The 27,658-nt window shown below is 40.6% G+C and overlaps 1 protein-coding gene across 2 annotated transcripts in view; it reads right to left on the bottom strand.

Annotated features, from left to right (window-relative positions):
• KIAA0930 (KIAA0930 ortholog) overlaps nt 1–27,658 on the bottom strand; it is a 53,391-nt gene that overhangs the window by 13,213 nt on the left and 12,520 nt on the right. Inside the window, exons 2-6 of one of the 2 annotated variants that reach the window (XM_059471922.1) lie at nt 15,633–15,781; nt 7,851–7,958; nt 6,481–6,558; nt 1,570–1,671; nt 1,005–1,145 (exon numbers count right to left, since the gene is read on the bottom strand). In XM_059471922.1, the coding sequence (XP_059327905.1) occupies nt 1,005–1,145; nt 1,570–1,671; nt 6,481–6,558; nt 7,851–7,958; nt 15,633–15,781 (578 nt within the window). The remainder of the gene's footprint in view (nt 1–1,004; nt 1,146–1,569; nt 1,672–6,480; nt 6,559–7,850; nt 7,959–15,632; nt 15,782–27,658) is intronic. The other variant, XM_059471923.1, reaches the window with a different exon arrangement.

Genomic DNA, 27,658 nt, shown 5'->3' with positions numbered 1-27,658 from the left:
TGTTCCGTAAAAAAAAAGTAAAATTTCAAGTTTTGCCTCTGCCATGATGAAATATTTGAAGAGTTAACAATTTTACTTCATCTAACAAAATAATGTCAAGTAGCTGTGTGGTCAGTCAGGACATTCCTAGGCTATGGGGTGACTTTACCACATCAAATCTTATCTTTCCACTGCAGGGCTTTCTTTTTATGTTGTCTTCAGTGATTCTGCATTCCCACCTATTTTAATAACCCAGCTGCTGATGGTGTAAGGCCACAAGATGATGAAACAACTTTTGTTCCATGTTCTCTCAGAAACCTGCTGGAAGAGTGTAATGGCTCACATTTAAAACAGGGAGATGGGAAATTATTCAGGAATTCTCCTGACAAGGGTAGAAACAACGAGATTTAGAGACACAGTAGATATTGTGAGCATTTCTTTTGTTTGTTTCTAAAAACCTCTAAGGATTGTCTTCATAATAAACCATTTGAGAAGTTTATTTGCTCTTGATTTCAGCACTAAGTACTGAATTTGAAGGTGAAAAAGTGCTGGTATTTCATGTCAGTAAAAAGGCAAAGAAAGTTTCTCTCAGTGGCAATGAGACTACAGGTTTTTTTTTTTTAATACAGCCAAGTGCAAAATACAATGAAGAAAAATACACTTTATCACAAGGTAGTAATCAGTGTTTAAGATTTCCCATGAAATCATACTTTCTCTAAACACAGAAATATCTATGACTTTTCAAGAAAATGAAGGGGCTCCAAGAACTGTTGTTCAGGTCCATTCCTGTGTCACACTTTTGTTTATGTATCCCTCCCTTCCCTCCTCCTGGCAAACAGCAGAGGAACCCAGTCTGAATATTCAGTTATATGAGGCAAAATCAGCAGCTTTCAGCTAACTTGCAAAGCCAAAAAAGACAGACTGTGATGCAGCTGATCTAACAGGACAAAAAGCTGACAGCCACAAAGAAAATCTAGTCAGAGCACCACTGCTGCAAAGGACACTGTCTTTCAGAAGCTCCTTACCCTGTTGTCATAGACCTTCTTGAGTGCTTCATAGCGGATGGACCCCTGGAAAATCACCCCTTGGAAGGTGTTGCTTTTATCACTGGCCACCAGCTCCACACAGACCATTTCTCCTTCTCCCACAGTCATGTCACTGAAAACCTGCCAAAGATGCAAGATGAAACACTTTGGTGCAAAAGTTGTTCAAATCAAAATACATTCAGATTCCCATGGCTGTCCTGACACCCAAGGAAACTTCAATATAAATTGAAAAGGAGCAGAATGTTCCGTTTTCAAACAACAAGACTCCAGGCAGTGCACACAAGCAAATCACTTGTTGAGATGAGCAGCTCTCACATCTACCTATCATGCTTTAGCCCATCATCAACACCAATGTCAAAATCCAGCTTTAAGATCAGATTTCAAACATTAAAGGGAGAGGAAGGTTAAATAAAAATAAAATAAGATCTAGCAGAAAATAACCCTCAACTGGCAAAAACATTTGATCAAAAGGTACAAGAAAACAGCTAATCGGGACATAAGACTAGAACAGGATAAAACTTTGCTGCTGCAACAAGGAACTCACCTCCTCAAAACTGTCAATCATGAAGAATATATTGGGGTAGCTGATCTTTGACTCCTCTCCTTTACTGTCCATTGGGTGCTTGCTTGGAGAGGCAAACACTTGCTGAGAAAGATGCAGAAGGAGATGTCACTTCTCAGTTAAATGTGCTTGGGAACAGACACACCAAACACAAGGCAAGTAATTACAAAAGTATTTTACAAGGCAAGTAATTACAAAACACTTCAGGCTGGCACTGCTCACTTACACTAGAGATGCTGGGCATCCTGCAAGCACAGCTGAGCTGGTTTCTGACTAAAGCCAGATTTGCAATAATGGAACTTGAGAAATCCTTTCACATACAAGTAATTAAAAACTCATTCCTTCACAGTAAATGTGCCTGTGTGTACCTGACCTCTCACCATACTACAGTAGACCATGGTACTTTTTCATCACCACTTTCAGGTGCCTTTAAGTTGCTGCAATGCACTGCAAAGTAAAATGCCACAGTGCAATAAAGTCATCATGAAGCAGCTGACCCAACACCTTTACATTAATCTGTTGTTGTTTACTTAGTACCACACTAAGATCAACCTCCCTCAGTCAGGGTAGTGTGGCTGTCCTGGGGTGATTCATAATGTTATTTTATTCCACATCTACCTGCACCCCAAAACTGTTACTGTATCTTTCTGACCCTACAGCTGCAGACCTTGTGTGTGGGGTGCTATCATGGGCATTTTTGAAATTGGTGTGGAGGCAGGTTCCAGGCTCTTGGCTATATAGTATTCACATCACAGGCTACTTGGTCTTTGTTCAGGCAAAGACTTTCCATTTTTCATTCTGTCTTCATTTTGATTTGGTTTTTTTTCCTTGTCTAGGGGAGACTGCAGTTAGGATACTGGGCTGTCTGGGAGCAAATTCCACAGGGGCCCAGCTGTAGCAGCCCTCGCTTCAGTCCCAGCCATGCCAGGAGAGAAGACTATGGAGAATCTCTTTGTGGCAGCTTTAGGTTTGCAACTATAGCTACTTGTAGAAATTGCATTTTGCCACAAGAAACTATTTGAAGTGAACTTTGAGAACTCTCCCTGCAGTGACAAAAAAAAGTGAGCGAGTTCAGGGCCCAGGCCATACTGAGCCATGCCTGGAAAGAAGACTATGGAGAATCTAATCTCTCTCTTTGTGGCAGCTTTAGGTTTGCAACTGTAGCTACTCGTAGAAATTGCATTTGCAACAAGAAACTATTTAAAGTGAACTTTGAGAACTCTCCCTGCAGTGCCAAAAAAAGCCAGCGATTTCAGGGGACCCGGCCATGCTGTGCCAGTGCCCACAGGCTGCTCCTTTCCCTCACCCCACAAGCAGCAGGAGGAAGGCAAGGGTTGTCACTGTCAAAAACGGGTTAGAAACTGTTGTAAAATAGTTAATAATTGTTAAGCACGTGCTGTTAAAAAGTTTGGTTGTTATATTGTGAAATGGTAGTTATAAGAAATTTGGTATTCAACATACTGTATTGCACTACTTAAGTAAAGTGCACCACCCCATCAAGGAAAAATGAACCAGCCTGGACAGAACTGTGAAGGACCAATCAAGCACATTAAACCTTCATGCAAATGAAGGATCCAAAAAGAAACCAATCCAAAGGGACAAAAAACAGGATAAAAAGGGGGCATCTGAGTCAGTGAGACTGTGGAACATTGGGAACATCCCTGCTCAAGAAGGGAAGAAGATCCAGCCCTGCTGCTGCAGCATCCTCACCCGTCAGGAATGCTCCTGCTTCACCCACAGGCCCTTCAACCTTTAGGCTTTATAATAAAAGCTGAAATCACTTTAGTTCCAGGAGTGTGTTCCTGTTTGTAACCCACCATCTTGTCACTTTATTCCTGGGACACACAGTCACCTGGGAGGCGCCGTCTTGGAAGGGAACAGTGTGACGCCATCTTCCCTTGGCCACATGGCTGCCTCCTGCAGGCGCCATTTTGGGAACAGGCGTTTCTGGCATTTTGGGGCTCTCTTTGCTCCCACCAGGTTTTGAGTTGCAGCAGTTTGGTATCTAGCAGTTATTTACTTCTTCCCTCTGACTGTTGGTGTCTGTTTCATAATGAAATGCTATTTTTTCACTTAGTATTTCATTCCTTATTGGGGGAAAGGACTAGGTTGGAACCAAGGAGGAGTTTGCTCATTTCAGAGTGCCCACCTCTTTTTAGACTATCTCAAACTGTTGGAAATGATACCAAGTTTAAATTTTTTAAATATAACTTTAGTCAGGGGTTTTGTTTGTCTTTGCCCTGGGGTGAGGGGGAAGAGAATTGATTTCAGGGGACTGCTTCATCACTCAAGGCCTGATGAGCCTAACATCTCAGAGTGGGAAGATACACAAAAGATAACCATTAACCAACAGCAACTCCAAACATCACCCCTGGCAGGAGACACCTGGTCTGGGAAAAGAGAGATAAGAGAATGAAGAATGAGAATCTAACTAATATCTAAGGTGAAGAGATTGATAACCAATAGGGAACCAAATACTATGAATTGTGTAATGTGTAACCAATGAACATTGAACTAATTAATTTCTATGGGTTTTGACTGTATAAGTATGTGAAAAATTGAGTAAAAATTATGTGTGATGGAATGATTTTCTCTGCACAATCCAGGCAATGTGTGAGTGAAATGATTTCTCTTGCACATCCTGGCCAGGACAACATCCTGGCCAGAATCAAGTAATGCTTTGATTCTCTAACACTAAAAAGGTTTTCGAAGAGTTTTTGCTTTTCCTGCAGTTTTGGTGACAAAACCAAGACAATGGCTCACTTGGTTTCTCATCTGCATCTTGTGTTACTATTTATTTCCCTATCACTATGCTTCCTCTCGCATGTTTCTCCCTCCCAAGGAGTTCCTGAACTCCTTTAGTGACTTTGTTTAAACAGATAAAAGCTTTAGGTTTTATCATTCCAAAAAGATTAATGAGTAGGTAAGGAGGGAGAAGGAATACATACCAAGCAGATTTCTTTGCTTTCACAATTGTTTACAAACAAAGCCTTGAATTAAAGAAACCTGTCAAATCTTAGCCCACTGTGAACATGCCAAAAGCTATGGATGTGACCAGGTTGTCAAGTTCATGACATTCTTGCTCAAACCATTCAACACAAAACATAATTAAGGATATTAGATAATTATGAGAGGGTTGCTTTTCCTTATTTGCACTTATGCAGCCTTTATGCATATTGAATAGAATTAAAAACAAAGGTTTCTGGCCTTAAACATCATTAGAAAGCAATCAGACTCCTCAAAAATGCTACCTGCACCAATGCCTGAAACAAGGACCTTTTCCAGGCATTCTTTCCCTCAAATCAGCTAATGAACAACAAAACACCCTCCCAAATTCATCTCCAATCAGGCACACCTGAGGAAAATACAGTTTGTGGAGATATTATTGTTAAGCCAACAGTTTGCAAAATAAATTCAGCCTTTTTCATACTGGCTTCATGCCACAGGCACTCACTTGTGTGAGCAGAGTAAATTTGTCATCGGTCTCAAGTAGGACAGCAAATCTTAGGCCATCAACATCTGGCTGCATATGGGCAGGAGAAACATTTTGTAAAGCAAGAACCATCAGAGCAGAAATGCAGATCCAAACCAGCTGGATTTTCTTTATCCAAAACCAACAGCCTCAATAGTGGATGTGACAATGAAATGCCCAACTGAAAACATGCTTTCACAGCATATGGAATTGCCTTTGCTTCTCTATGTCAACACACTGATGTTGAAATGTTTCTGGTATGTACTGGTAAGTTTATGTGGAAAACGGAAGACAACAATTCCTAAGCAGTCCCACAATAGGAGAGTCCAGAAAGGAGGAACAAAAACCTTCCTCTTCATTCTAAATAATGCTTACATGCAATAAGAGCATATCCCTCATCTTCTCCTTTCTAGTTTTCAAATCTGCAAATAATATTTACAGATTTTTCTCAAAAACATTTGCAGAAGTTCACTTGTGGTGAAATTTGGACTAGCCAACTGAGAAAAAAGCAATGAGAAATAACAGGCTTAAATCAGCAGTGCAAAGTGGCATCTCAAGAGCCTCTAAAGAAAAAGATTATGTGTAATCAATGTAAATCACAAAGACAAAATCAGCATTGCTAGTTCTGTTTGTAGGCAAAGCAAAAGTTCTTTTAAAGTGGTTAAACATAATTAAAAACCAAAGAGCATTGGACTGTTTAAGTAAAGCCACACAAGCAGCTGCATGAACTAAGGGAATGGAAAGCCTGGGAGAAACAGCCATTTAAATGCAACAGGATCCTTTTAAAAGAAGAATTTCTGCTAGCTAGCAGAAGTTGTTGCAAGGTCTACATTGCAAATTGAAATTGAGTGGGGAAGCCTCAGGTTTCTTGTTCTTATCCCCTTTATCCTTGTTATTCAGTCTCTTCCACTATGGATTAACTGCACACAAAAGATAAAAGCCTGTGGAAGGAATGAGCAGTTTGACTTAAAATCTTGTAAAATAATAAAAAACCAAACTGGTAATCAGTAAATTGCCTGCCATTTAGCAGCTCTATATTAGAAACTTACCCTGAAGGCTCCTTATATTCCAGATCTCTCACAATTTCAGATTAAGTCTCAGACTGGGGAACAGTTGGGCATCATATTCCTTCCTCCCCCTGGCACCTTCCCTCACTCTCCTAAATCCAGCAAGCAAAGATACACAGCCTGAAGCATGCAGGGGTCTTCACAATCCTTTGAGAGGGGCTATAAAGGACATTTAGATCTCAAATCTAGACAACTATCAAGAAATATCACTATACAAAGACTTGAGCTGCTTCAGGAGGATGAATCTGTCAGACCACAGCCTGAGAACCACTGCCCCAGTTTTGGAGCAGTTTTTAGGATTAGGTAATACTGGATACCCACCTCTGATCCAAAGCAAGAAAAGGGGAAGCTCACCTGAGATTTCTTTTTGTGAATATGAATATCTCCTCCATCGGAGCGTGTGCACACAGCACAGGTCACCACATAATCCAGCTGGAACAGGGCACCAGACAGAGAAATTAACATTGAGAGTTGGGAAAACAAAACATTCGTGAGCATGAAGCAGAACACATTCTGACTTCTTTTTTAGTTGTCTGTCTAAAAAGTAAGATATTTTGGTGTTGCCATTTTCTTTACTCTCTTTACTATACTGAATCATCTCCAACTTTTTAATATTTTCATAATAAAATTTTTTTTTTCACTTAAACCTATTAGAGTATTTCATTCGTTACTGGGGGAAAGGAATTGGTTGGAACCAAGGGGTTTGGAACCAATTGTTTGGAACCTGTGTTTGTTCATTAACTCAGTGACATCGACATCTCTTGTACAGCTGCTTGTTGAAATGCTCAACTGATGGGTAAGGAAAAGTCCTGCCAATATTGTTTATCACGAGCTTAATTTCAGCTGGGGGAATAAGCAGCACACACACACCCACCCCCACAAACCCCTAAGCACACTTCAGGATAGAAATGGAAAAGATTTCCTCCCTTTGAACAGGAAAAAGAGACACTAATGAACAGCAGTGACATGTTACAGAGGTCAGAAAACACTAGCACAGCCTTCCAAACAACCTGAAAAGACTTATAGGGAGCAAGTACAATAGCTCTGGACAGCAGTACCCAGCTGTAGTAACATCTCTGAATTCTGACTGTGGCAAATGTATCCTGGGTTTATTGAGCATCAAATAAAGGCAAAATCTGCTCTCTGCAGAGTTCTGCAAGGAGACTTCTGGGAGGAAGGAGAGAGAATGAAAACAATTTATTTTCAAGGATGTGTGCCTGAGCCAACAGTTTCCCATTCTGAGATCATAATGAGCAAAACCTTTAAGGGATCTCAAATGATTACAGTCATATTCAGCTCTCCTAAGCCATAATGTAACACACACAATAACCAAACAACCTATAAGTCAATTAAAGAAATAATTAGTTCTAGCTTCATGTTTCTACCCCCAAATATTTTATCAAAGTTATGTTGTGAAGAGCAGTAACCCCTCAGCATAATTTATGACACTACATTTACACTCTTCTCTCTTAGCTGCACCAGTGAACTCTAAAGGAAATGCTGCTTATCTAAGTCTCATTCATTCTCAAAAAACATTAAACTGGATGAAGCTTTCCTTTTGCAAAACATTGTTACAGAGCATAAAACTCAGCCTAGCTTCATTGCATACAGTTAGAAAGCTATTAGGACTCTTGAAAAATAATGAACATCTCAGTTTAGGCTCATTTAGATTCTGAAAGGCCAAACTGCATAAATAGTGCAAATGAGATAAGCATCCCAGTTACCTTCTGCAGGATGAGGTTCAAGTAGACACTCTCTTCCCAGTCAATGTCAGGGTCTCCCAGGCCAGGAAGCTTCTTAGAATCTCTCCTATAAACTTCAACTTCAACCTGCTAAGAAAATACCACATCTCTTTGAAAACTATTACTCAGAGGTACCTATTTCCAAACATCAAACTGGAAGCAGAAGCTGCACATCACGTAGCTTCCTAGTTTTCTGTCAGGATCAGATTTTGCTGATGATGCAAGGCTTTGTGTGGAAATGTACTGGGGGAAATATTTTTTAAAAGGTTTGTAGACATAGTTCTTCTTTTGGTTTGTTTTTAGTTCTTCCAAGGTTCCCATCCATGATTTTTTATTAGCAATAGAATTACACAAACCAATTACAGTTTCTGCAAAAAACTAAAGATGTGAGCAGATGAAGGAAACAATCTTATTTAGATTCATCTCCAAAGAAAGGTAGTATTTGCAGTTTTGTGCCTAAAAGCACAGAAACACGACAAGAACAAAATTCCAGAAATACCTTGTGAAACAACAGCCATCCTGTCTCTGAAGGAAAGAAGTGGTGAGAAAACAGGGTGAAGGCAGGACTGAGCAATGCCAGGGTAAAACCCCAGCTGTAAGTAACACCAGGGAAAGCAAAACCAAGTGCACAGCAGACACTTTTTCAGTCTCTCCTGCCTCTGCATCCACAGAGCCTTTATTTTAAGCCAAGAAGCAATTAATCACCTCATAACACTGAAGTTCAAACCTCCCTCTGCAGAAGTCACCCACTAATTCTTTCTGCTGGTGAAATTCACTCACACATGAACAACTTCTCCCCAGCAATTACAATGCCAGTGCTCAACAACTCTTTCATGGAATGCCTTGCAAGTCCATCACAGATACTAACAGGAAAAAGGCTTTTTTTAACCATTTTTACCCTGTGCACTAATTCAGGGTAGGATTCCTTGGTGTACAACCTGTGGGTCAGGGCAGAGTGGATCTCCATGAATCACAGCTCTCCATGGACTGGAGAATATGCTGGATTTCAAACAGCTGAGTTTGAAAAGACAAAACTGCCCCAGCCAGGCATCCAGGAGACACTGGGCCTTTTCCAGGTCGGCTGCTGACTCACCTGGCCATGCCTTATCTCTGTGCTTTGTGCTTATCTTTGTGTTTACCTGGCTCTACATCAGACATGCACTCCTGCAAGCATGAAAATAGAAATAACTATGTAAATACTAACTATTTATTCCCAGTGAAATCCAAAATCCTTGCTCATTCAAATCAGTGACCCTTCTGGAGCCGAAATCCATTATGTCACCTTTGTATCAAGTTTTCAAGGGTTCCTGAGCTACAGTTGTAAAGGAGAGGGACCTCAGCCAGGCTCACCTCCCACATGCCATGGATATTTTACCAAGTTACTTCCTCAAAAACCCCAGTTAAATGACCTTTGGCTGGACAATACCTGGGAAAACACCTTGCTTTGAGAACTCATTCCAATGATTAAACACCCTTTTGGCTCCAAGTGTGCAACTTCATTTAATTCAGCTGCTTTCCTTTTGCCAGCCTCCGGATCTTGTCATACCAATTTATGTATTATATATATACATGAAGATCTTGAATATTCAGTTTTGGGGTTTTGATTTCATGCTTGGGCTTTTGGGGTTTTTCTATCATGTGTTAATATTTGCTAATCTTTTAAATAAAGCAGACAAAATACTTTTAGGACACCTCTGAGCCTCTCATTAGGCATCACCTCAGAATTTGTGCTCCTTTGCCCCTCACCTCCAGACATGGAGACACTGGTCACTCCTCCATACATGTCAACAGCATGATGCAATTAGGAAAAAAGGCTATCTCAGGAGCTGCCTGGACCCTTTGGCACAGGAAAAAAGCATCTTCTCACACTGAGAAACCCCCACAAACAGCATGTCTAATATCCCAGGACTTGTGATTCCCGTGTTTTAACAAGCTGGGAAGCCCCAGACGTGCAGAACCCCATTTGGTACCCAGCAGTGCTGCACAGCAGATGCTCAACAGGACACAGGCTGGGCTGGCCAGTTGGCCATCAAAACCCATCTGCTCATGGCATCTGTTCTCCAGTGACATCCCTAAATGCTAAATGGGAAGGAAATCAAAGGAGCCTGCTATTTTCTGGAGCCTGCAGAGAAGCCCTGTGGGAAGGGTGCACTCCCAGTCCTGTCACACAGGGAAGCTGATGTTACAAGATCCACTGGAATATTTATATCCGAGACAATATTTCAAAGGGCACAACTGTATTCAACAATGCAACAATGTCCTAAAATGAAAAAGATTCTTTCAGATGTTATATGGAGAAGCTTTCTTAGGATTATGGCTATTGACATTTTCACTGGTGGTAACAGCAGAGCACAGTGTAAAGAATGGCCTCCAAGACAAAATTCCTATTCCCTTTTTCTGGATACTATCAATTATTCAGAAGTTGCACCTGATCCTCCTGGAACACACTCTGGAGCCCACATAAAAGCAGGATAATGCCCAGTAGCTATGGCAACTCGACACCCACCACAGCTATAAAGCTGAAACAAAGCCCACTGCAATAAAGCAACTGCAAACTGTGCAAGAAGCAAAGTTCAGCTGCAGAAAAACCACTCATTTTGAAAAATTTGCTTCTGTGTCAACTGCTTGATTTCTGTGCCCACGACCCCTCTGTACAACCAAATGATCGCAAACTTTGGGAACTTTTCCTTCTGCTAGTGTCTTGGTTTAGAGAAAAGTTTAGGAGAAGAACACTCTGGAATGAGTGTTTCCACTAACAAAAAAAGGGTTCCAACAATCCCCTTCTCCCAGTGAGAGATGAACACCAGTGGATGAAAGGGAAAAAAACCAACTGGCTCTTGACAAACAGAGTGCCAATATGGGATGGGAAAACATCTCCAATTCAATTGCATATTAATTTCAACACTGAACCCAGACCTCCACATACCTCTAATAGGCAAGTTGACCAGCCTGAAACCCACAGATCAAATCCACTAAATGTTCTGATAAACCAGTGGCTTCATGTGGCTTTTGGGGAGCTCCAAGCAGACACTTTTAGCTTTTCCAGGATGCAAGTCTAGCCTAGCAGTGGCCTTCTGTCCCTCAAATCCCCAGTGACTCAGACAGATATGATGCATTTCTGATACTGAATTATTCAGCACATTTCATCAGATTAGGAAAACTGGGTCTGGGCTTCTTCCCTTCCCAGTGAAGTTGCTCTCTGTAGCAGAGAACAGAGCATCTTCTTGGCTGCCACATTTCAGTGCCATTCAAATTAAAATCACATCTGATTCTGGCTTTCTTGTCACCCTATTTGACTGCTTAAGAAGAGTTCTTCAGAGACTGGAAGCAATAGAAAGCAATTCATTAAAAATGCCCTTGCAGCCCACACTCCTTCCTAAGTCTGGAATTTTGTGACTGTGATACTGTGAAAGTATTTCAGCTGTACTTGCTCACACATTTAGACAATCAAAGTAGCACCAGAAAGCTCAGGGATTTCTGGCAAGGGGAACTGCAAAAGAAAGGTCTTTACACTGCAGTTGAGCTCCTTACAAATAAAAAATAATCAGAGTATCAATCTGATAATGCCAGGGTTTCTTTTTCATGTTTCAAAATGAAAGCATTGTGTGGATGTTGAACTCTGCAGGAGCCAGAGAAACACCTCTGCAAGTTCAGCACAATGGAAGAGCTCAGGCACAACAGCTGATTCTGTATCAACTTGGAAGTGTGGGAATAATTGTTCCCTCATACTACCCAGGAACAAGGAGAAAACCTTTTCAACAAAAAAAGATTCAATTTTTGGCTATTTGTTTTTCTCTTCAGCATTTCTTTGAGTGGTGGCATGGGACTGCCATGAAGTGTAGCATAGAGCTCCTCTGGAGACATCCTCTTTGCTTGCAGTGCTGGAAAAAACCTTAGCACTGGAACAGAGCCAGCAATGAAAGATTCTTAAAACTTGTATTTTTATTAGATGCTGAGTTCAGGCTGTTGAATCTTCCAGGCAGGCAGGCAGTGACTTACAGATTTGGTTAGGAAAATCCTGTGATTTTCTGTGCCAGTCACGTGCCTGAAGTAATTTGAGTTTGGAAACTGCCTGGTCACACCACAAGCAGTATTTGTTGAGTCACAGGTCCAGATGCACATAACTCTGCTCAGTTCTGTCTCTGAAGCTGCAGTGTCAACATCAATAGCTTGAGCTTTTTGCAGACTTAACAGGCCTAACGACTGTCTTGTGCATTTGCCAGCAACTCCACTCCTCCACATTCATAAGATGCTGAAGAAAATAGGAACTACTCCAATATCCAGGCAAGCTCAGAACATATGCCCAGGGTATCTTACATTTATATTTTTTATTGCTTTGCCCTATAGATGTGGCACCTTTTCAGGTGACAAGGCACAATGAAAAGCAGAATACAACTTGCTGGTCTGTCTCTGAAGTTTTATCTTTCTTTGCAGTGTAACACTGTATACTTGCATCTTTTGGATTCCCAGGAGAAAGTAAAGCTGCTCTCTACAGAAAGATCAGAGATACTCAATGTTGATCTAACAGCATTTTAAAATCATAATCCTAAGTCCAACCATGTTAACCTTTCAAACCTGCAGTGTCCAAGACCCTCTGGAAGTGAGGATCAGGGCTTACATCTTCCAATAGGTCACACCAGCTGGCATGAGAGGCAGCAGCAAAGCTGTTTTTGAGTCTTGACTTAATATAAAGTGACAAGTCAAAGAGATTCCACTTTACAAAACCCTGCTAAATTCCTTAACCTTGCGAAAAGCTACACTACACAGTGCCTTGGTCTGCAAAGAACCTGACACAAGACACCAAGAGAAGATGTACCTTCAAAACTTGGCAAGAAAAACTGCAAGAGTGTTACTGTGACATGCCAAGGCAAGACAGAATTAAATGTACATAGGAGTCTGTGTAGTGGATATAGCCCAGAATTCAATATGGAAGTTCTGCCCTGGCATTCACATATTAGGAGCTTAATTGCTGTTTCACCCATCTATGCTCAGTTTAGAAATTGGTGGGAAGGAAAAGAGAACCAAATGGAAAGTCACTTAGGCCAGGCAGAGTGCAAAGCAGATAATTTAAAAGGCCTTTTAAAATAAAATTTATGATGGTAGAGAAGTTTACCACCAGCACCTACTGGATATACCAAATGGTAAAATTTATTACTTCAAGCTGTTGTGACTGATCCAAAGCCCTTCTCATTCAGTTTTAAAACTGAGCAGAACATCTAATCTCAATTCTATCAGGTTTTTTTATGCGTTTTCTGTGTTACACTTCAATTGAAAACCAAATGTTATTGCCAACACTCTTCCAGCTCCAGTAAGCACAGAAAAACCCAAACTCACCAGCAGGAGCTACTTTTAATCAGACAGCTCAGGCACCAAAGCCTGGGAACCACTGGATTCATTGACACTTGTTTCCCACTGACACACACCATCACAGCAGGGCATGGAAATGACACAAGCAAAAACCACCATTGTCAGCATTCAGACAAACAGCATGCCCCCACTCAGCCCCTTTTGTTGTTGTCATCAGCATGATGATTACAATCCTCAAAGCTGCACAAATCTTATTTTCATAAACTACAGCTAAGCACAGAGCACATAGGTAGTAGTGTTTGTGGAAGAACTACAATGACCTTGCTTCACTGCACACCCAAACTACAGAGTCATCCTCAATGTGGTCCATGAAGGAATCATCACCAGGCCATTTGGCCCAGCCTGGCATAAAGCAGGAGCCAACAGCACAGCTCCAGTTGTGGTCCTAAATGTCCCCAAACAACTCTGAACTCTCCCCTTCATTTGCCTTTTCAGTCTACCCCTGAGAGCACAGCTTGGAGGGGGGAGGAAAGCTTGCACTTCTATCCAGTTCCTACAGACACCAGTCTCCATCTCCCTCCCCTTTAACAGTATCACTTTGGCATCATTTTTCAAGGAAGAATGTCCAAAACTACAAAGTAAACTAAAAACCCATGTAGTCATAATTTGATGTGTAGGAGTAGTTGTTTGGTGCCTCACTGCACTGGGCAGGCTCAAAAATCAGATAAAAGAGGAGATAGATTTAACTTAACTGCTTTGTAGTTCTAACAGGAGGACAGCTGAACAAGTACCAACGAATCACCAACTATGAAGTTTCACAAAGCAATTGAAGCACTTCAAAGTCACAGGAAAGGTTCAATTCCCAGAAGCCATGGAAAATAGAGCCAGCCACAGGAGAGTTACAAAACGCTGTGTGTGCTATAAAGGCCCACTCCCCATCCCAGCTGTTACCCCACACGATTCACTAACGCTGATTTCGTGGTAACCACCACTTATGCAGCCTCCTCACAAATAAAAATTATTTATGGTGCTTTTAAAAAAGCTTAAATAATGCTCTGAGAGAGAAAATACAAGGGTTTATGTCACTGTCACCTATCCACAAGAGCTTCAGACACTTTAAGCTAATGAATCAGTTAAACAGATTGATCATTGAATGGATTTAAGTAACTAGGCTGTCCCTGAGATTCACTTTCCTTGTTGAGAAGGATAAGAGGTTAAACAGCCCATGCTTTTATCAGGCTGCATAAAGCCATGATATCATTTGATGTGAAACAGAGATGCTTTTATAGCCACTGAAACAACTATCAGGATGGAAGTTTCCCCATAAGTCCTAAACTCCAAATACACAAGCTGAAGACTAAACCACTCATCTGATAGAGAAAGAACCATATTTTTCCATCTTCTCCTTAGTGGTTGTCATGATGGAAGTTGTGCCAGGGAGAAGAGAGAAGAAAAGTCTGTCCATTTTCTGTACTTTCATCAAAAGTGTGGGAAAACCTTCTGGAATCTTTTTCTCAAGGGAGCTGACAACTGTGGCTCTTTACACCAGCACACATGAACCCAGAGAACTCTTGTGCAGCTGGTCACAAACACTTTCACAGACACCTTGCACAAACACCTGTGATTCAACAACAGTGTCAATTATTTACATGTGTCAGGAAATCAATCCCAGTCTTTTCCTTCTCTGTTTACCTTCAATTCCCAGTAACACCATCCTACCTCTTGCTTCTGTTTCCCCCACCTAAGACGAAAACTACCATGGAATCTAAGAAGTTTCTCAGATCTCTCATGGGAAAATATCTGTGCAGCAGCACTAGGATACCTGACTGTTCTTGCAAGGAACAATAGTTCTTTATGAGGGGTACATTGACTTAAAAGTAGACTCAGAGTACAAGAGTTTCCCTGCTGTTTGTCACTGCTGTGTCCCAGCTCCAGGAGGCTGCGTGTGTTCTGCTACTGAGTGCACCCAACCAATGTTCATTCCTGATAACTCTGGTAATCTCAGCCAGTTTTCTTCTAGACATACCAGTGTCACTATCTTCTCCTTTTTTACTCTCTTCCTACAGACTTGTGCTTTGAGTTTATAAAGTATCATCACTGAGAAGCAAAACAAAAGTCAGCTTTCCAAAAAGGCAAGCAAGATTTCTCATTTTCTCAAGTCCATAACAGAGCAGCTCATTTACACTGCTGCTGATGTTACAGAATCATTAGGGTTGGAAGAGACCTCTGGAGATGACCCAGTCCAATCCCCTGCCAAGGCAGGGTCACCTGGCATTCACAACCTTAACCATGGTATTTCCTCACGGACCAATTTTGTATCACATCTTGTGGTGAGCAGAGCTGGCAATTCCTCATCCTTGCTTTGCGGTTCTTCAGATATGTCAGGTACCCCACAACACCACCAAACCCCTAAGGTACTGCCTTAGGCTTCCCAAGTTAAAACACATTGTTACTCACCTTTTTCCCCTCCGTGCTCTCCCCAGTGACGTAGGACAGTTTCCGACGCACGTAGAAGAGCATGTCATCCTGCCGGGGGGCCCACTTCTCCATGAAATAGGTTGAGAACATCCAAGTCCAGAACACAATACGGTCATCTTTGAAACACCCTAGTGGAAAGGAGATATGAGAGTTGTAAATGAGGGTGTCACTTTTGTTGTGCTTAACACACCAGAACTATAGTTATAAATCCTTCTGTGGTGCACATGACAGTAAAAGATTTTAAAACCACAAAATTCAGGGAGCTAGAAAGAAAGTTAGGCTTAGTAGGCCCTCGGAAATGTTACACCTTGTATTTGCTAGATCATGTGAAACTGCACCTGTGTAGTCAGTATACGATAAATGATATAATTGTTAGATGTGATTAGATATAATTATTGTTTAAAGAATCATGAGAAACTATGTAAGAGGTTTGAGGGGATCACAAAAAATCCATGCTTGGATGAAATCAATGTATACAATAGAACAATGCAAGTTTAATAATTAATATGTAAGCTATATAACAATAGAATATAAAAGATGTTTGGTCTGAAAGCATGTCGGAGTCAGGTTTGGGTTTGTCTATCCCTGACACCCAGAGCTCTCAATAAAAGCCCCTACATATAACCATTCCATGATTGTGTTCCTGAATGCTAACACACAGACCCAGGGCTGTCACTTGGCCTGAGCCCACAGGCTGCCTTGGGACATTGTCAAGCACATGCCAGCAACCAATCTGCCCCTCTGCCCCACAAGCAGGGCACAAGGTCAGGGCCCAGGAGCAGCCCCTGGCTTGTGGCATTCACATTCTCTGAAAAATCCCTTCACCCAGGGCTTTTCTCCTGGGAAGCTGAGAAGCCTCAGAGAAAAAGGAAAACAATAATTATCTCATTTGCTTCCCCTCTGTTTTGCTCCTTTGGAATGAGTTTGGAGATTGTTGCATTGGATTCTGCTGTGAGTTGTTTTCACTCTTTGGCCAATCGATGACAGGCTGCGTCAAGACCCTGGAGAGAGTCACGAGTTTTCACTGTTAGGATACTGACAGAGTGCTAAAAAGCTTTCTGTATTCTTTAGTATAATATAGTATAGTATTCTTTAATATATTATAGTATCATAAACTAATAAATTAGCCTTCTGAGAAAATGGAGTCAGATTCACCATTCCTCCCTTCATCGAGGCCCCCCACAAATACAATACCTGGCTCTGCCTGTGCTGTGAAGAAGTGCAGGTCCTATGCCCTGAGGGAGAACACATCACAGCCACACTCAAGCACTTTCAAAGACATGTGGTGACAGCAAATGCTCCAGTTAATGACCTGAAGCCACAAGGTGCCTACAGGTTTCTTATGGAGTCGTGGGGATTACAGCCAGTCCTTCAGGAACTGATGCCTTCCTTAACAATACACAGAAACAAGAATGTACCTGGGACTGTAATTCACCCTCTCTCTGACAAAGGAACAAAATCCAACTCAAGGAAATTATGAGCTCACAAGCCTTGAATCCCAATTACACAAAAAAAGGTGGCAGGAGAAGGACAAAAATGGGAAGAGGAAGATGCCACGAAGTCTCACTCAAGGAGATGAATGACATCAGCAATAGCACTGCAGTTGGCCTCTCCCCAAGAAAAGGAGGCACAGCAGAGGTGACATCTCATTTTGTGAAACTCTCCAAAGCTCTTAGCTGTAATAAAACAGTCAAGGGAGCTGCACCTCTTGTATTGTTAGAGATAAGAAGAGAATGCAGTCCTGTGCCTGGTGATAGAGGAGCTGATTACCACTGTATGGAGTGACTGCGTCCCCTCCCCAAAGCCCCAAGGCTGTTATAACCAAGCTGTTTTAAACATGTGAGGAGAGAAACTCTAAAAGAAATACAAATTATATTGCTGGCAAACAACAAAAACCTGAAATAGATAGTGGGGATAATGTATGGTTATTATGTACAAGATAGCAGGACAGGTGGAGGTGTATGTACAACCCCTCCTCCAGAACATCTACCCTTCACAGGACATCCTCAGCACATTTTCCTACTTCAACCCATGTGCAGCATTTGCCAGACAAATCTTTCTTCCAATCTTTAATTACTGAGGTAGGCAGGAGATTAGACTTTCAAAATTTTAGCAGATAGATGTGTGACTGAAAGAAAAAGATTAAGTGTCCCCAAACTAAATAAAAAAGCAATATTGAAACCACAATAAAAATCCACTGATGGACCATGCACAGAATATGTAAATCAACATCAAGCAGGACAGTGTTTGAAAATATACATATAGCTGATTAAAAAAAAATAATTGAAAGGCTGAGGGAGAACAGAAAAAGGCCAAGGTAGTTAGTTCCCAGTGCAGGCTAATTCCAGGCCACACTGCAATTACTTTATTTGCATGACTGCAGTGAAGTAGCTTCAATTACTTAAGGCAGCATGGAACATAATGTGCAATCTGAATAAAATCTGCACTAAATACTTGAGTACTTAAGGCCTATCCATTTTTTTCCAGTGGACAAATGGAATCAAGTGCTGGAGAGATTAAATACAGAATCCTGAGCATCTTCATCACAGGAATGTCTCCTTAGGGCACAAATGAACAGGACTGTGTACAGGAAATAGTTACACCTGAGAGCATGTAAGAGTGGAGTCCAGTGTGTTCAGACTCACAAAATCAGTCTGAAAAAGGACAGGATTATCACTGGCCTGTATATTCACACAGGAATACCAAGAAGAGAAAAGGAACTCTTCAGGTTTAAGGATAAACCTCACTGACACAAGGCCAAATGTCCCTAAATGAGCCACTGACACACATGCAGGCTGGAAATTCAAAGCTGATTCCTAAGCATCCAAGCCACGAAGCTGAGGAGCAGCACCCTCAGCTGGAATAGTGAAGGCAAAAATCCCTGCAGCTGAGACAAAGTTCAGCTAGGTTAAGAAAGTTCCTGTGGTACCTGTGACAGCTGAGGACACCATGACCCAGTCCTACCTCTATATTTAGCAAAGAGCAGAAAATGGCACACATTTATAGTGACTAACTAATAGCCTCAAAGAAACTCAAAATCTCGTGGGGTTGGAGTACCTGAATTCCCAACCTTAATGAGATAGGGAGGGAGGAGGAAAGAGGATTGCCCTGAGTTCCTCTGAAGTTCTAAGAAAGACAAAGGAAAAGCTAAAAAATGAATGCACATTCTGTAAGAACAACCTATGAAAGTGCTCTAGTGTTCAGAAATACTTTGCTTTGGTTTGCTCCATAAACAAAGTAAGTCTAGGCAAGGCACTCCTAGATTGATAATGCAAAATCAAGTTATCTAAATCCAGCATTATAAAAAAGGGTTTATTGATCACTTCTAGGTTCTTACAGTACATGCAAAACTCTGAGAAACTGTCCATGAGGTGCTGACACCATCAGGTGTGTTTTAGGCTATAAACCACAGGAATTTACTATGCTCAAATAAGTATTCAGGGGTGGTTACAGCATATATATTTAACAAATGCATTATTGGGTGGTTATACCTGCAGGAGAACAAACTGGGTAGAATACTAGGACTCTGTGTGTGCTTTTACCCTTGCTGGGGAACACAGAACAAAGGGATTCCACGGATTCAACCTTAGTCTAAACAGAAAACCTGGGGAGAAAAGTGCTGCAGCACTGAACCTATTTCAGCACTGCAGCACAATGCAGGGGAAAAAACCCTGGAAACCTTTAGAGCCACATTGGATCACTGTCAATTTCAACCCCACCTGAAGCTGATGAGATGTAAAACTCTTTTCCTTGCTTCAGAGATGCTTGCAGATTCTGCTGTAATTAAAACCAGCCTGAGGATGCTGTAACTTGCGGCTGCAGTGGCTACAGGACTCGTCTTGAAGCCAAAAAGAGCCAAACCACAGCAAAAGAGCTGCTTTTTTTCAATTCTAGTAGAAGCAGCGAGGATGTGCAACAGCACACAAGAAGAAATAGCCTTTAAAAGCTACTACTAAATTGCATTACCTTGCAAAGGAGACAAAACATTTTTATTTGTAACCAGAACTTAAAAATTGAGAGGGAGAAAATCTATTACAATTTAAAAGCCTGAAACTGTCAGATCCAGAATGTCCACTGAGGAATGCCTTCCACTATAACATCCCCACATTACAGTAATTTTGGTCATTTACAGCTTCTCACTAGAAGCCTTCCAGCTTTGCCAAGAAGAAAATTAGAAACATCTATAGTTGAGAGCATGCAGTAAGTCAGCTTCCTGAAAATGCTCCTCCCCTAGCAAATCCCACTTCTAAAGGAATAAAATGGAATTAAGAGTTCAGACTATAAATCTTAATAAATCCAAAGTAGGTTATATAATTATGAGACCTTTGTCATGAACAAATCCTAACTACAACAATTACTGTAATTATACATTTACATGTATTTTATCCTCATTAGAAGCAAAATTTATGTCAACTGGTATGCAATAAACGTCTTTCTTCTTACCTATTAGGTTTTTATACTGAGCATTCATTTCAGGGAACTGACTTCATATCCACATAGAAAATAATGAATTTATTTTTTTAATGCCTTCAAAAAAATCATTGGATAAAAGGAAGTGTCAGGTTATTATTTTGTTTCAAAAGAATAGAATAAAAGACTTCTCATTCAGTGGATAGTAATTTTTTTCAGCATGTACCACTCAGAGCTTAGAAGAACAATAATTTCAGCTACACAAGGTTGCTTTCTTGCTATGCTTTTATTCCTTTAGTCTGCCAGGAGATTCTCCTCACTGTGAAACATTATAAAACTCATTTCATCCAACACTGCCACAGTGATCATTCTGTAAAATAATTATCCTTAGATGTTTAGGAGTTAATTAAACACTAATGAAGATCTTTACAACCCCAGTATGGTGACGAAATGAGAGTTCTAAGCAACTCACACTGTATTTAATTTTCTTTCTGAGTTTAGCCAAGTATTTTGCAAGGACAATATAAGAAGTGCTTCACATATATTAAAGCTACCTTTGATGGTATAAGGTTGCAATTATGCAATTATAAAATAAGAATGGATGTTCCCTCTCTAGAGACAGTTGCCAGCTAACCAGATCATCAGAAATCTGAAGTTCAGGTTTCTTCCCAAGACTACCTACAGAGACACCACTTAATCCCTTCAGCTTGACCTTACAAAAATGGGACTCCAGTGAACTTCCAAAGTTCAGTGGCAAGCAATAGTTGGAAGGCAGGTGATACAGAAGGAAAACATTTTACTGGCAGAACTTTGGCTAAAAAAGGAAGGAAACACGGTAACAGAGCAACAGGGGCAAGACAGATGTCACAGACACAACCCTCCTCCTTACCCCTGTGAGAAACAATGCTCACTTCTAAAATCTCAATGGTTTATTAAACCTTAAAATACAACAAAGGGCTGAATAAGGAAAAATTACAGTGCCAGGAGTCTCCATGACCAGCAGCCATGTGCTCTTCTGCAAAATGGGTGCTCTGCCTTCTACAGCTGAGGCCCTCCCAGGGTTTTGTCAGTCAGCTCCTCCTCTGCCATCCAGCAGTGGAGATCACTTTGCTACATCTCAATTGGAGCTCAGGTGTTGTTATGCCACACCTCCTAGTAATGAGCTGACCCTCCCCAAGTGTCCTGACTACCAAGGCAATTACAAGGGGGAGGGGAAAGAGGACTACGGGAAGACATATTACAATAATGTGAAAAATGCATATTTTATGACTGGCTTTTTGCAAATATGAAAATGAATATTATAGGTGTTGTGTTAGAAAGTTATGCTGTATTAGTTTCCTTAAGCAGTGAGTTAAATACAGTTTTAGGTTATAACAATGTTAAAATAGAAACTATGCTATGTAGGATACTTTTTTCCTAAAGAAAGGACTCCAAGATAGCAGCCACAGGACACCTAAATCTTTCAGAGAAAAAGAATTTATTGCTCTCTTGTCACAAGAAACAAACTTCTTCCCGCCTCACTCAGCCAGGACGATGCCATTAGAATTAAGAGGAAGAAGCTGACACTGACCAGACAGAATCCTGTATTTGAATGGAATTTATGCATCATGTATGAGGTGTATGAATATGCAACAGGCTGTTGTTTTTAAGGGTTAATCCTCTGTTCAGGTGTGTCGTTTTTTGGGCTTATTTTGCCCAGAAAAAGGTACCCAGACATCTGTAACTGTCTGTTTTTATTGTCTCATATTATCCTAATCCAAATCGTCCAAATTATTATTACTCTAATTATATTGCTATTTTTACAACCGTTCTATTATTAAACTTTTTAAAATTTTAAAAACAAGTGATTGGCATTTTTCACAAATAACATCACTATATATCCACAAAACTTCTCTTAACATACACATAATATTCATCTCTTAATTGTGAGAGCCAACCACCACATTATTCATCTATAACACCCTAAAGTAAACTGCTTTATTGCACTAAATAGTTATTTAGACACCAAGTTATTACATTAAACTATTCTACCCCACCAAGTGTGGCATGCACACACCCATATATTCCCCACATCCATATGCACCATATATTCCAGGAATTTAAATAGACATAACTCTAGCTAGGTGTAACTACATATTATCCTGACTTCTAAAGCATGTTTTTTAATTTTTCATAATTATTCTATTTAAAAATTTATCACTAGAGAAGTATTTCCTATATCTCATGCATCTGGTGGTGTCTTTTGAGCTGCTTTGCTTTTTCCATTTAAATCATGCTTTTACCAAACTCAGCAAAATTGGTCTTGCTATCCTACACCAATCTCGGAAACCTACAATCTGTTTCCCAACCTTTTCCTGCAGCTCCTACTGTTTTAACCACTCTCCCTCCTGACAGAAACTGCCTCTTCTCCATTAATCTACCCAGAATTAAAGTCAGAACACAGCAAGATTAATGAATATAATACCATGAAATCCTTTTAGGTACTGGTCATTACTGCTGTGCCTAAGAGCACAGACAGCCCTGCCAGTCAAAGTTACAAACACTTAATGCATGTCTCATGTATTTAAGGACTTTGCTTGGCCCCTGGGGTATTTATAGACTTCTGGAATGGGGAGAGCAGGCCTCAAACACAACCAGCAATTCTACAATCTACAGGAAAAGTTTAAGAAAAGGAAGGTCTCAGCTGGTTTTCAAAAGAAAATACAGGACTGGGATAAAAAAAAAAAAAGGTGTGAGAGATGGCTCTAGCTCACCTAGGAAAGGGCTTAAGGAAGAAAAAGGCAGCCAGAAGAGGCTCTGGCCTTGCAAACCTGCCCAGCTGGAGAACACAAAGTAGAGGGCAAAGCACAGAGAGTGGGGCTTAACAACTCATCACCTGAAGGGTCTTTTTCAACATTTATTTCAGGGCCCAAAGGTTTAATTACTTCCTCAGCAACAAAGGGGAGTTGGAGGGGGTGCAAGGGGTGTGAGGCACAACAATTCTGCACACTGAAATCATCAGAGAAAGATGCACAATTCTGCACACTGAAATCAGAGAAAGGAGTCTAATCAGGAGATAAAACAGTGAGAGCAGCCAGACAGCTCTAACCACAGCACCTGCCCATTCTGAACAAACTCTTTCACATAGTTAGACACTGAATTCAAAAAGAAGCATTCACAAATGATCCAGATTGTACAGAAGTCATGAAAGCTCAAGCCAAAAAACCACCAGAAGAGGATTGTCTGCCCCCATCACCAGCTCTTTAACTCTTTTGGTTTGAGTTAGTCACTCAGCAGCCCTGCCTGACTATTCCATGTGTCAGGATAACGCAATATTGTCATCCTGCCACAGAGAAAGATCAGTTAAATAAATAAATACCTTCCAAATATTTCACTTGTACTTAATGAGAAACATGCTTTAAGCCATTCTTTTTCAAAAATGCTCTCTGATGTGTAGATTACTCTAGCATAAGCAGTGATGAGCCAAAGAGCACCCATGGAAACACAGGAAAGATACCAAGGAGCTATTTAGACACCAATTATCAATAGAAGTATCATCAAGTGTTCTGGAGTGTCCTGACAGGACACCACAGAACTGCAGTTTAACCTCTTGCTACACCATCCGCCTGCCAGCACTTTGATCTGCCTTGGTTCATTAAACAGTGACACAAAGAGCTTATTTTTCTTGTCTCTTAGGAGTTTTTTGGGATTAACACTGGGGTATTATTCTACAGCACAATGAAGTTTAATGATCAAAGTTATATATCCAGTAATTCCACAGAGTTACTAAAAGATCAGCACACATATACCACAAAGTAGCTAAATTCAGATAATCCAAAACTGCATAGCATGAAATTAAAGAAGAAATTTTTCAAATTCTCTCTGTATTACATCTCATAGAGAAACACTACTACTGGGCATCATCTCCTTGGACACACCTAGACTTTCACAACCTACAATTGTTTGTGACCATGAAAACCACAGCTTTTATCATACAGGAGCTGGTTTGGTTTGGGAGTTTTTTAGGGGCTTGGGGGTTTGTTGAGATATTGGGACACAGGAAAGATGATGGATTTTGGACCTGGTTAGCATAAGAGGTTTGATAACAAGATGCCTTGGCAAGAGCAAACAGAACTTTGAGGATTAAAAGAAGATTCAATCAGACTGGTTTACCAGAACAGTAAAATTTCATTAAACTCTGCAAGCCAGAGATGTTGTAATATGCATAAGTTTGTGTATGTGATTTTAACATAATCATTGCAGTAAACATTACCAGCCTTCCTAAAACAGTGTATTAGCATTGGTAGTCCACAGTAAATTCAGATTCTGATCACTGAACCAGTTTTCCCAGTCTCTCTTTTTCACTAACAGGGGTTTTCTTTCCTACCAATTTCCAACTTTAAGCAATGGTTTTATTCACAGAGAGGCACAGTGAGTGATTCCTGCCTACACACTGTATTCACACCAACTACTTCACAAATATCTTGTGGCACACAGGACCTGGAGCATCCCTTTGCCAGGCTGACAAGTCCTACCCTGCTAGTGAAGTATCCCGTGTACAAAAGTCATCCCCATAGCACCTCTACTGCCATTCTCTGAACCTTTTCAAGTCTACAATATTAAAAATGACCCAATGCCACAGAAACTTTCTGCACTTTTGATTGCACTGAACACAGGAACAATTACAGGTCCCAGAGTAGGTAATACCAGCTTGCTCTGTGAAGATGATGTTTGCTGATCGGCTAAACCCAGCCACAAAACTATCTCCTCTTTTTCCCTGCTCTTCAGACCTCATTGCAGAGCTGTAGCACAACTAAAAGGAAGAAGCCTTATGCACAGGCAGAAGAACAGTGCAGATTTCCAGTGTGCTTGTGCACAAGTGGACACATTACAGACCTAAAGGAGAGAACATGAGAGCTTTCACAACCACATGTGAAACTGCACAGCTTTGCATTAAGAAAATTCATCCCAGAGCTCCTAACTTTTAATACATCTTTATCAACAATACCTCACACAGCAAAGTTCAATATTTCATGTGCTTTAATTTTCCAAGATTAAATTTGTAAAAACCCACTGCATCAACAACAGAAACAATTCCACCCACCTGAGGAATGCTCTTAGCACTGAAGAGCAATTGACCAACACAAGTTTCTCACTTTCCTCCCTTGCCCTTAAGATCTTGTACAGATGTTTCTCAAGCCAAACAATTCGTTTCTGCTATTTTTTTTAAACTGAATTTCACCCAAGAGAGAAGGGATTCACAGAAGTAAACTTGAGTGTGGCTTTAGGCACATCTGCAATGCACAACCAAAGGAGAGCAATACACAACACAAAGGGGTTCTGTTAAGGACCAAATTGGTTTTTCAGTGGTGAATTGAGCACCTCCTTAAATAGAATACAGCTAAAGGCCAGTAGGACAACTCCCACAGAGAGCTGTTACCTTAGGAGAGAAGGTACACCATGGGTTAACAAGCATTCTCTCAGCTTTGGGGTTTTATTTTGGTTTTGGGGTTTTTCTACCTATTTTCTCACCAAACTAAGATTTTCTGCCCAGTACTCATCTCACCATTCTAGATATCTTATCTAGATAACCTATCTAGATAAGATAAGATAAGATAATAACATATCTTATCTGCATCCCCAACTGCTTTCTAAAGTACTTGTGGTCACTTTAGAAAACTTCAGTTTCTGGAACACTTTTAATTCCACTTTCTGAACTTCACCTATAATCTGCCACTTTGATTACATTTACCATGTTTGCTTTCCCTTTGTTTTCTCCCATGCAGAGGAGCACAGGATGACCTTGTGGAAGTCCAACACAAGTTCATGGATTATTTAAATTGAAGACACATTATTATTAAGTTGAAGACACATGAAGAGAACAACTCAGTTGATCCTGCAGCTCATGCTAAGGTTGACACCACAGCCATGCAGTGTCAAATATTACAGCACTGGAATGCACTTGATGCTGGCCACCAAAATGCAAAGGACACACAAATTTTTGTGTAGTACTTTGAAAGTCCACTAAAAGAGACAAAGGAAAGCATAACTGAACATGACTGAAGTTAAACACTGGTCACAAAGTCTACCTGGGGTTTCAGAGCTTCCTCAAATTTGGACTTCGATTCCTCACATCCTGGAAAAAAACCCCAGTATTGCTTATTTGTCACTTCATTTCATGCAAGTAGTGAGAATATTGAAGGGAAATAAGTGCTCACTTGCACAAAAGCATCAAAAAATCTCAGAGTTTGGACTCTGGGCATTGCAGTTTTCTGCTTTACTCTCCTTGGGATGGTTTCTGTGTTACTCAGAAGTGGAAGGTGGGAAAGAGATTACTTTCTTTCATCCACATTTGTTTCAATTCTCCATTTCCATTTTTACCAGCACTTCTTCTACCACAGAAAATTGCTTCATAGCACCATTGCTGACAAGACAAACACAATCTCCTCTAGAAAAAAGATTTGTAAAATGTATTCCTAAAGCTCATACATCTTCCTACAGGTCTCTTCTTTACTATTACACCATATGCTGAGGAAACCATCTTTTCAGTTAATACTCAAAAGCCAATCAAAGCCTGCATAATTAAAAAGCATAAACAACTGTGCACCATCTACAGATTTGCACTTTGAAAAGGTAAAATTCAAATGGAACCATACTAACATGAGAAATATTTTCCAACAAGAGTAAGCCTAGAAGATAAATTTAGAGAAAAAATCATCAAATATGACAGGTCAGTACGAAAGACCAAAAATAAAGACAGCATTTTACAGACATCTGACAGTTTACTTTGAGTACTAATTCTGGGAAGGGTCAACACAATTGAAAGGATTTGGTTACCTGCTACTGAACTGCAGTGCACAGCAATAATAAATCCATTCTCATCCAACAGTTGTCAGCTCCTTTGCTGTACCTCAGCCTCTCAAAGCATGTGGTAGTTCACTTCTCTGGAAATGGCACCCAAACTCTCAAACTATGTGCAATTCCCAAAGGGCTGCAGCATCCCTTAAATCCACAGATTTAAATTACTCAGGAGGGAAGCACCAGAGGAATCACCTTGTTATGCCTTTCCTAGAAACTGCAGAGAAGCTGCTGTGCTTCAGAGCTGGTTTAATTGGGGATTTAGTGCAGGTGTACACATTCTCCTTCAACAGAGGCAACCCCACTGGATGCAGACACTAAATCCAGTGAAAGAGGGACAAATGGTTACACATTTCCTACTGCTGCTTTCAGGATTACCCAGCAACAGTCCCAAACTTTCCAAGACCTAGATCCAAGCTGGAAAGGTCACTTGGCAACTTAAAAAGTGTGCTGGCCCTGCTGGAGTGCACAAACTTGTCTATAATAGCACAAATATGTGTTTTCACTGCTAAAATATATCCTATTTTTGTTCTCTGCCAAAGCAAAAGCAACCCCCCTGATCACAGACTGCTGCTTCTGTAAATTTATGACATCCAAGATCCCCATTTTCACACTTAATAAACACCACTGTCAAAGTCCTATCTGAGAGACTACTGTGGTAGGTCAGGTAAAACCAGCAAATTGTATTTTTAAAGTATTCCAGCCTTACAAAACTACCCAGACTGTGGTTGTTACTGATAATTTCATGTGGGTACCTC

This window comes from Ammospiza nelsoni, chromosome 5 (genome assembly GCF_027579445.1).
Source record: "Ammospiza nelsoni isolate bAmmNel1 chromosome 5, bAmmNel1.pri, whole genome shotgun sequence".
NCBI classification, from domain to species: Eukaryota; Metazoa; Chordata; class Aves; order Passeriformes; family Passerellidae; genus Ammospiza; species Ammospiza nelsoni.
Note: the sequence above shows the minus strand (reverse complement) of the source record. Positions and strands in the feature narration are given on the sequence as shown.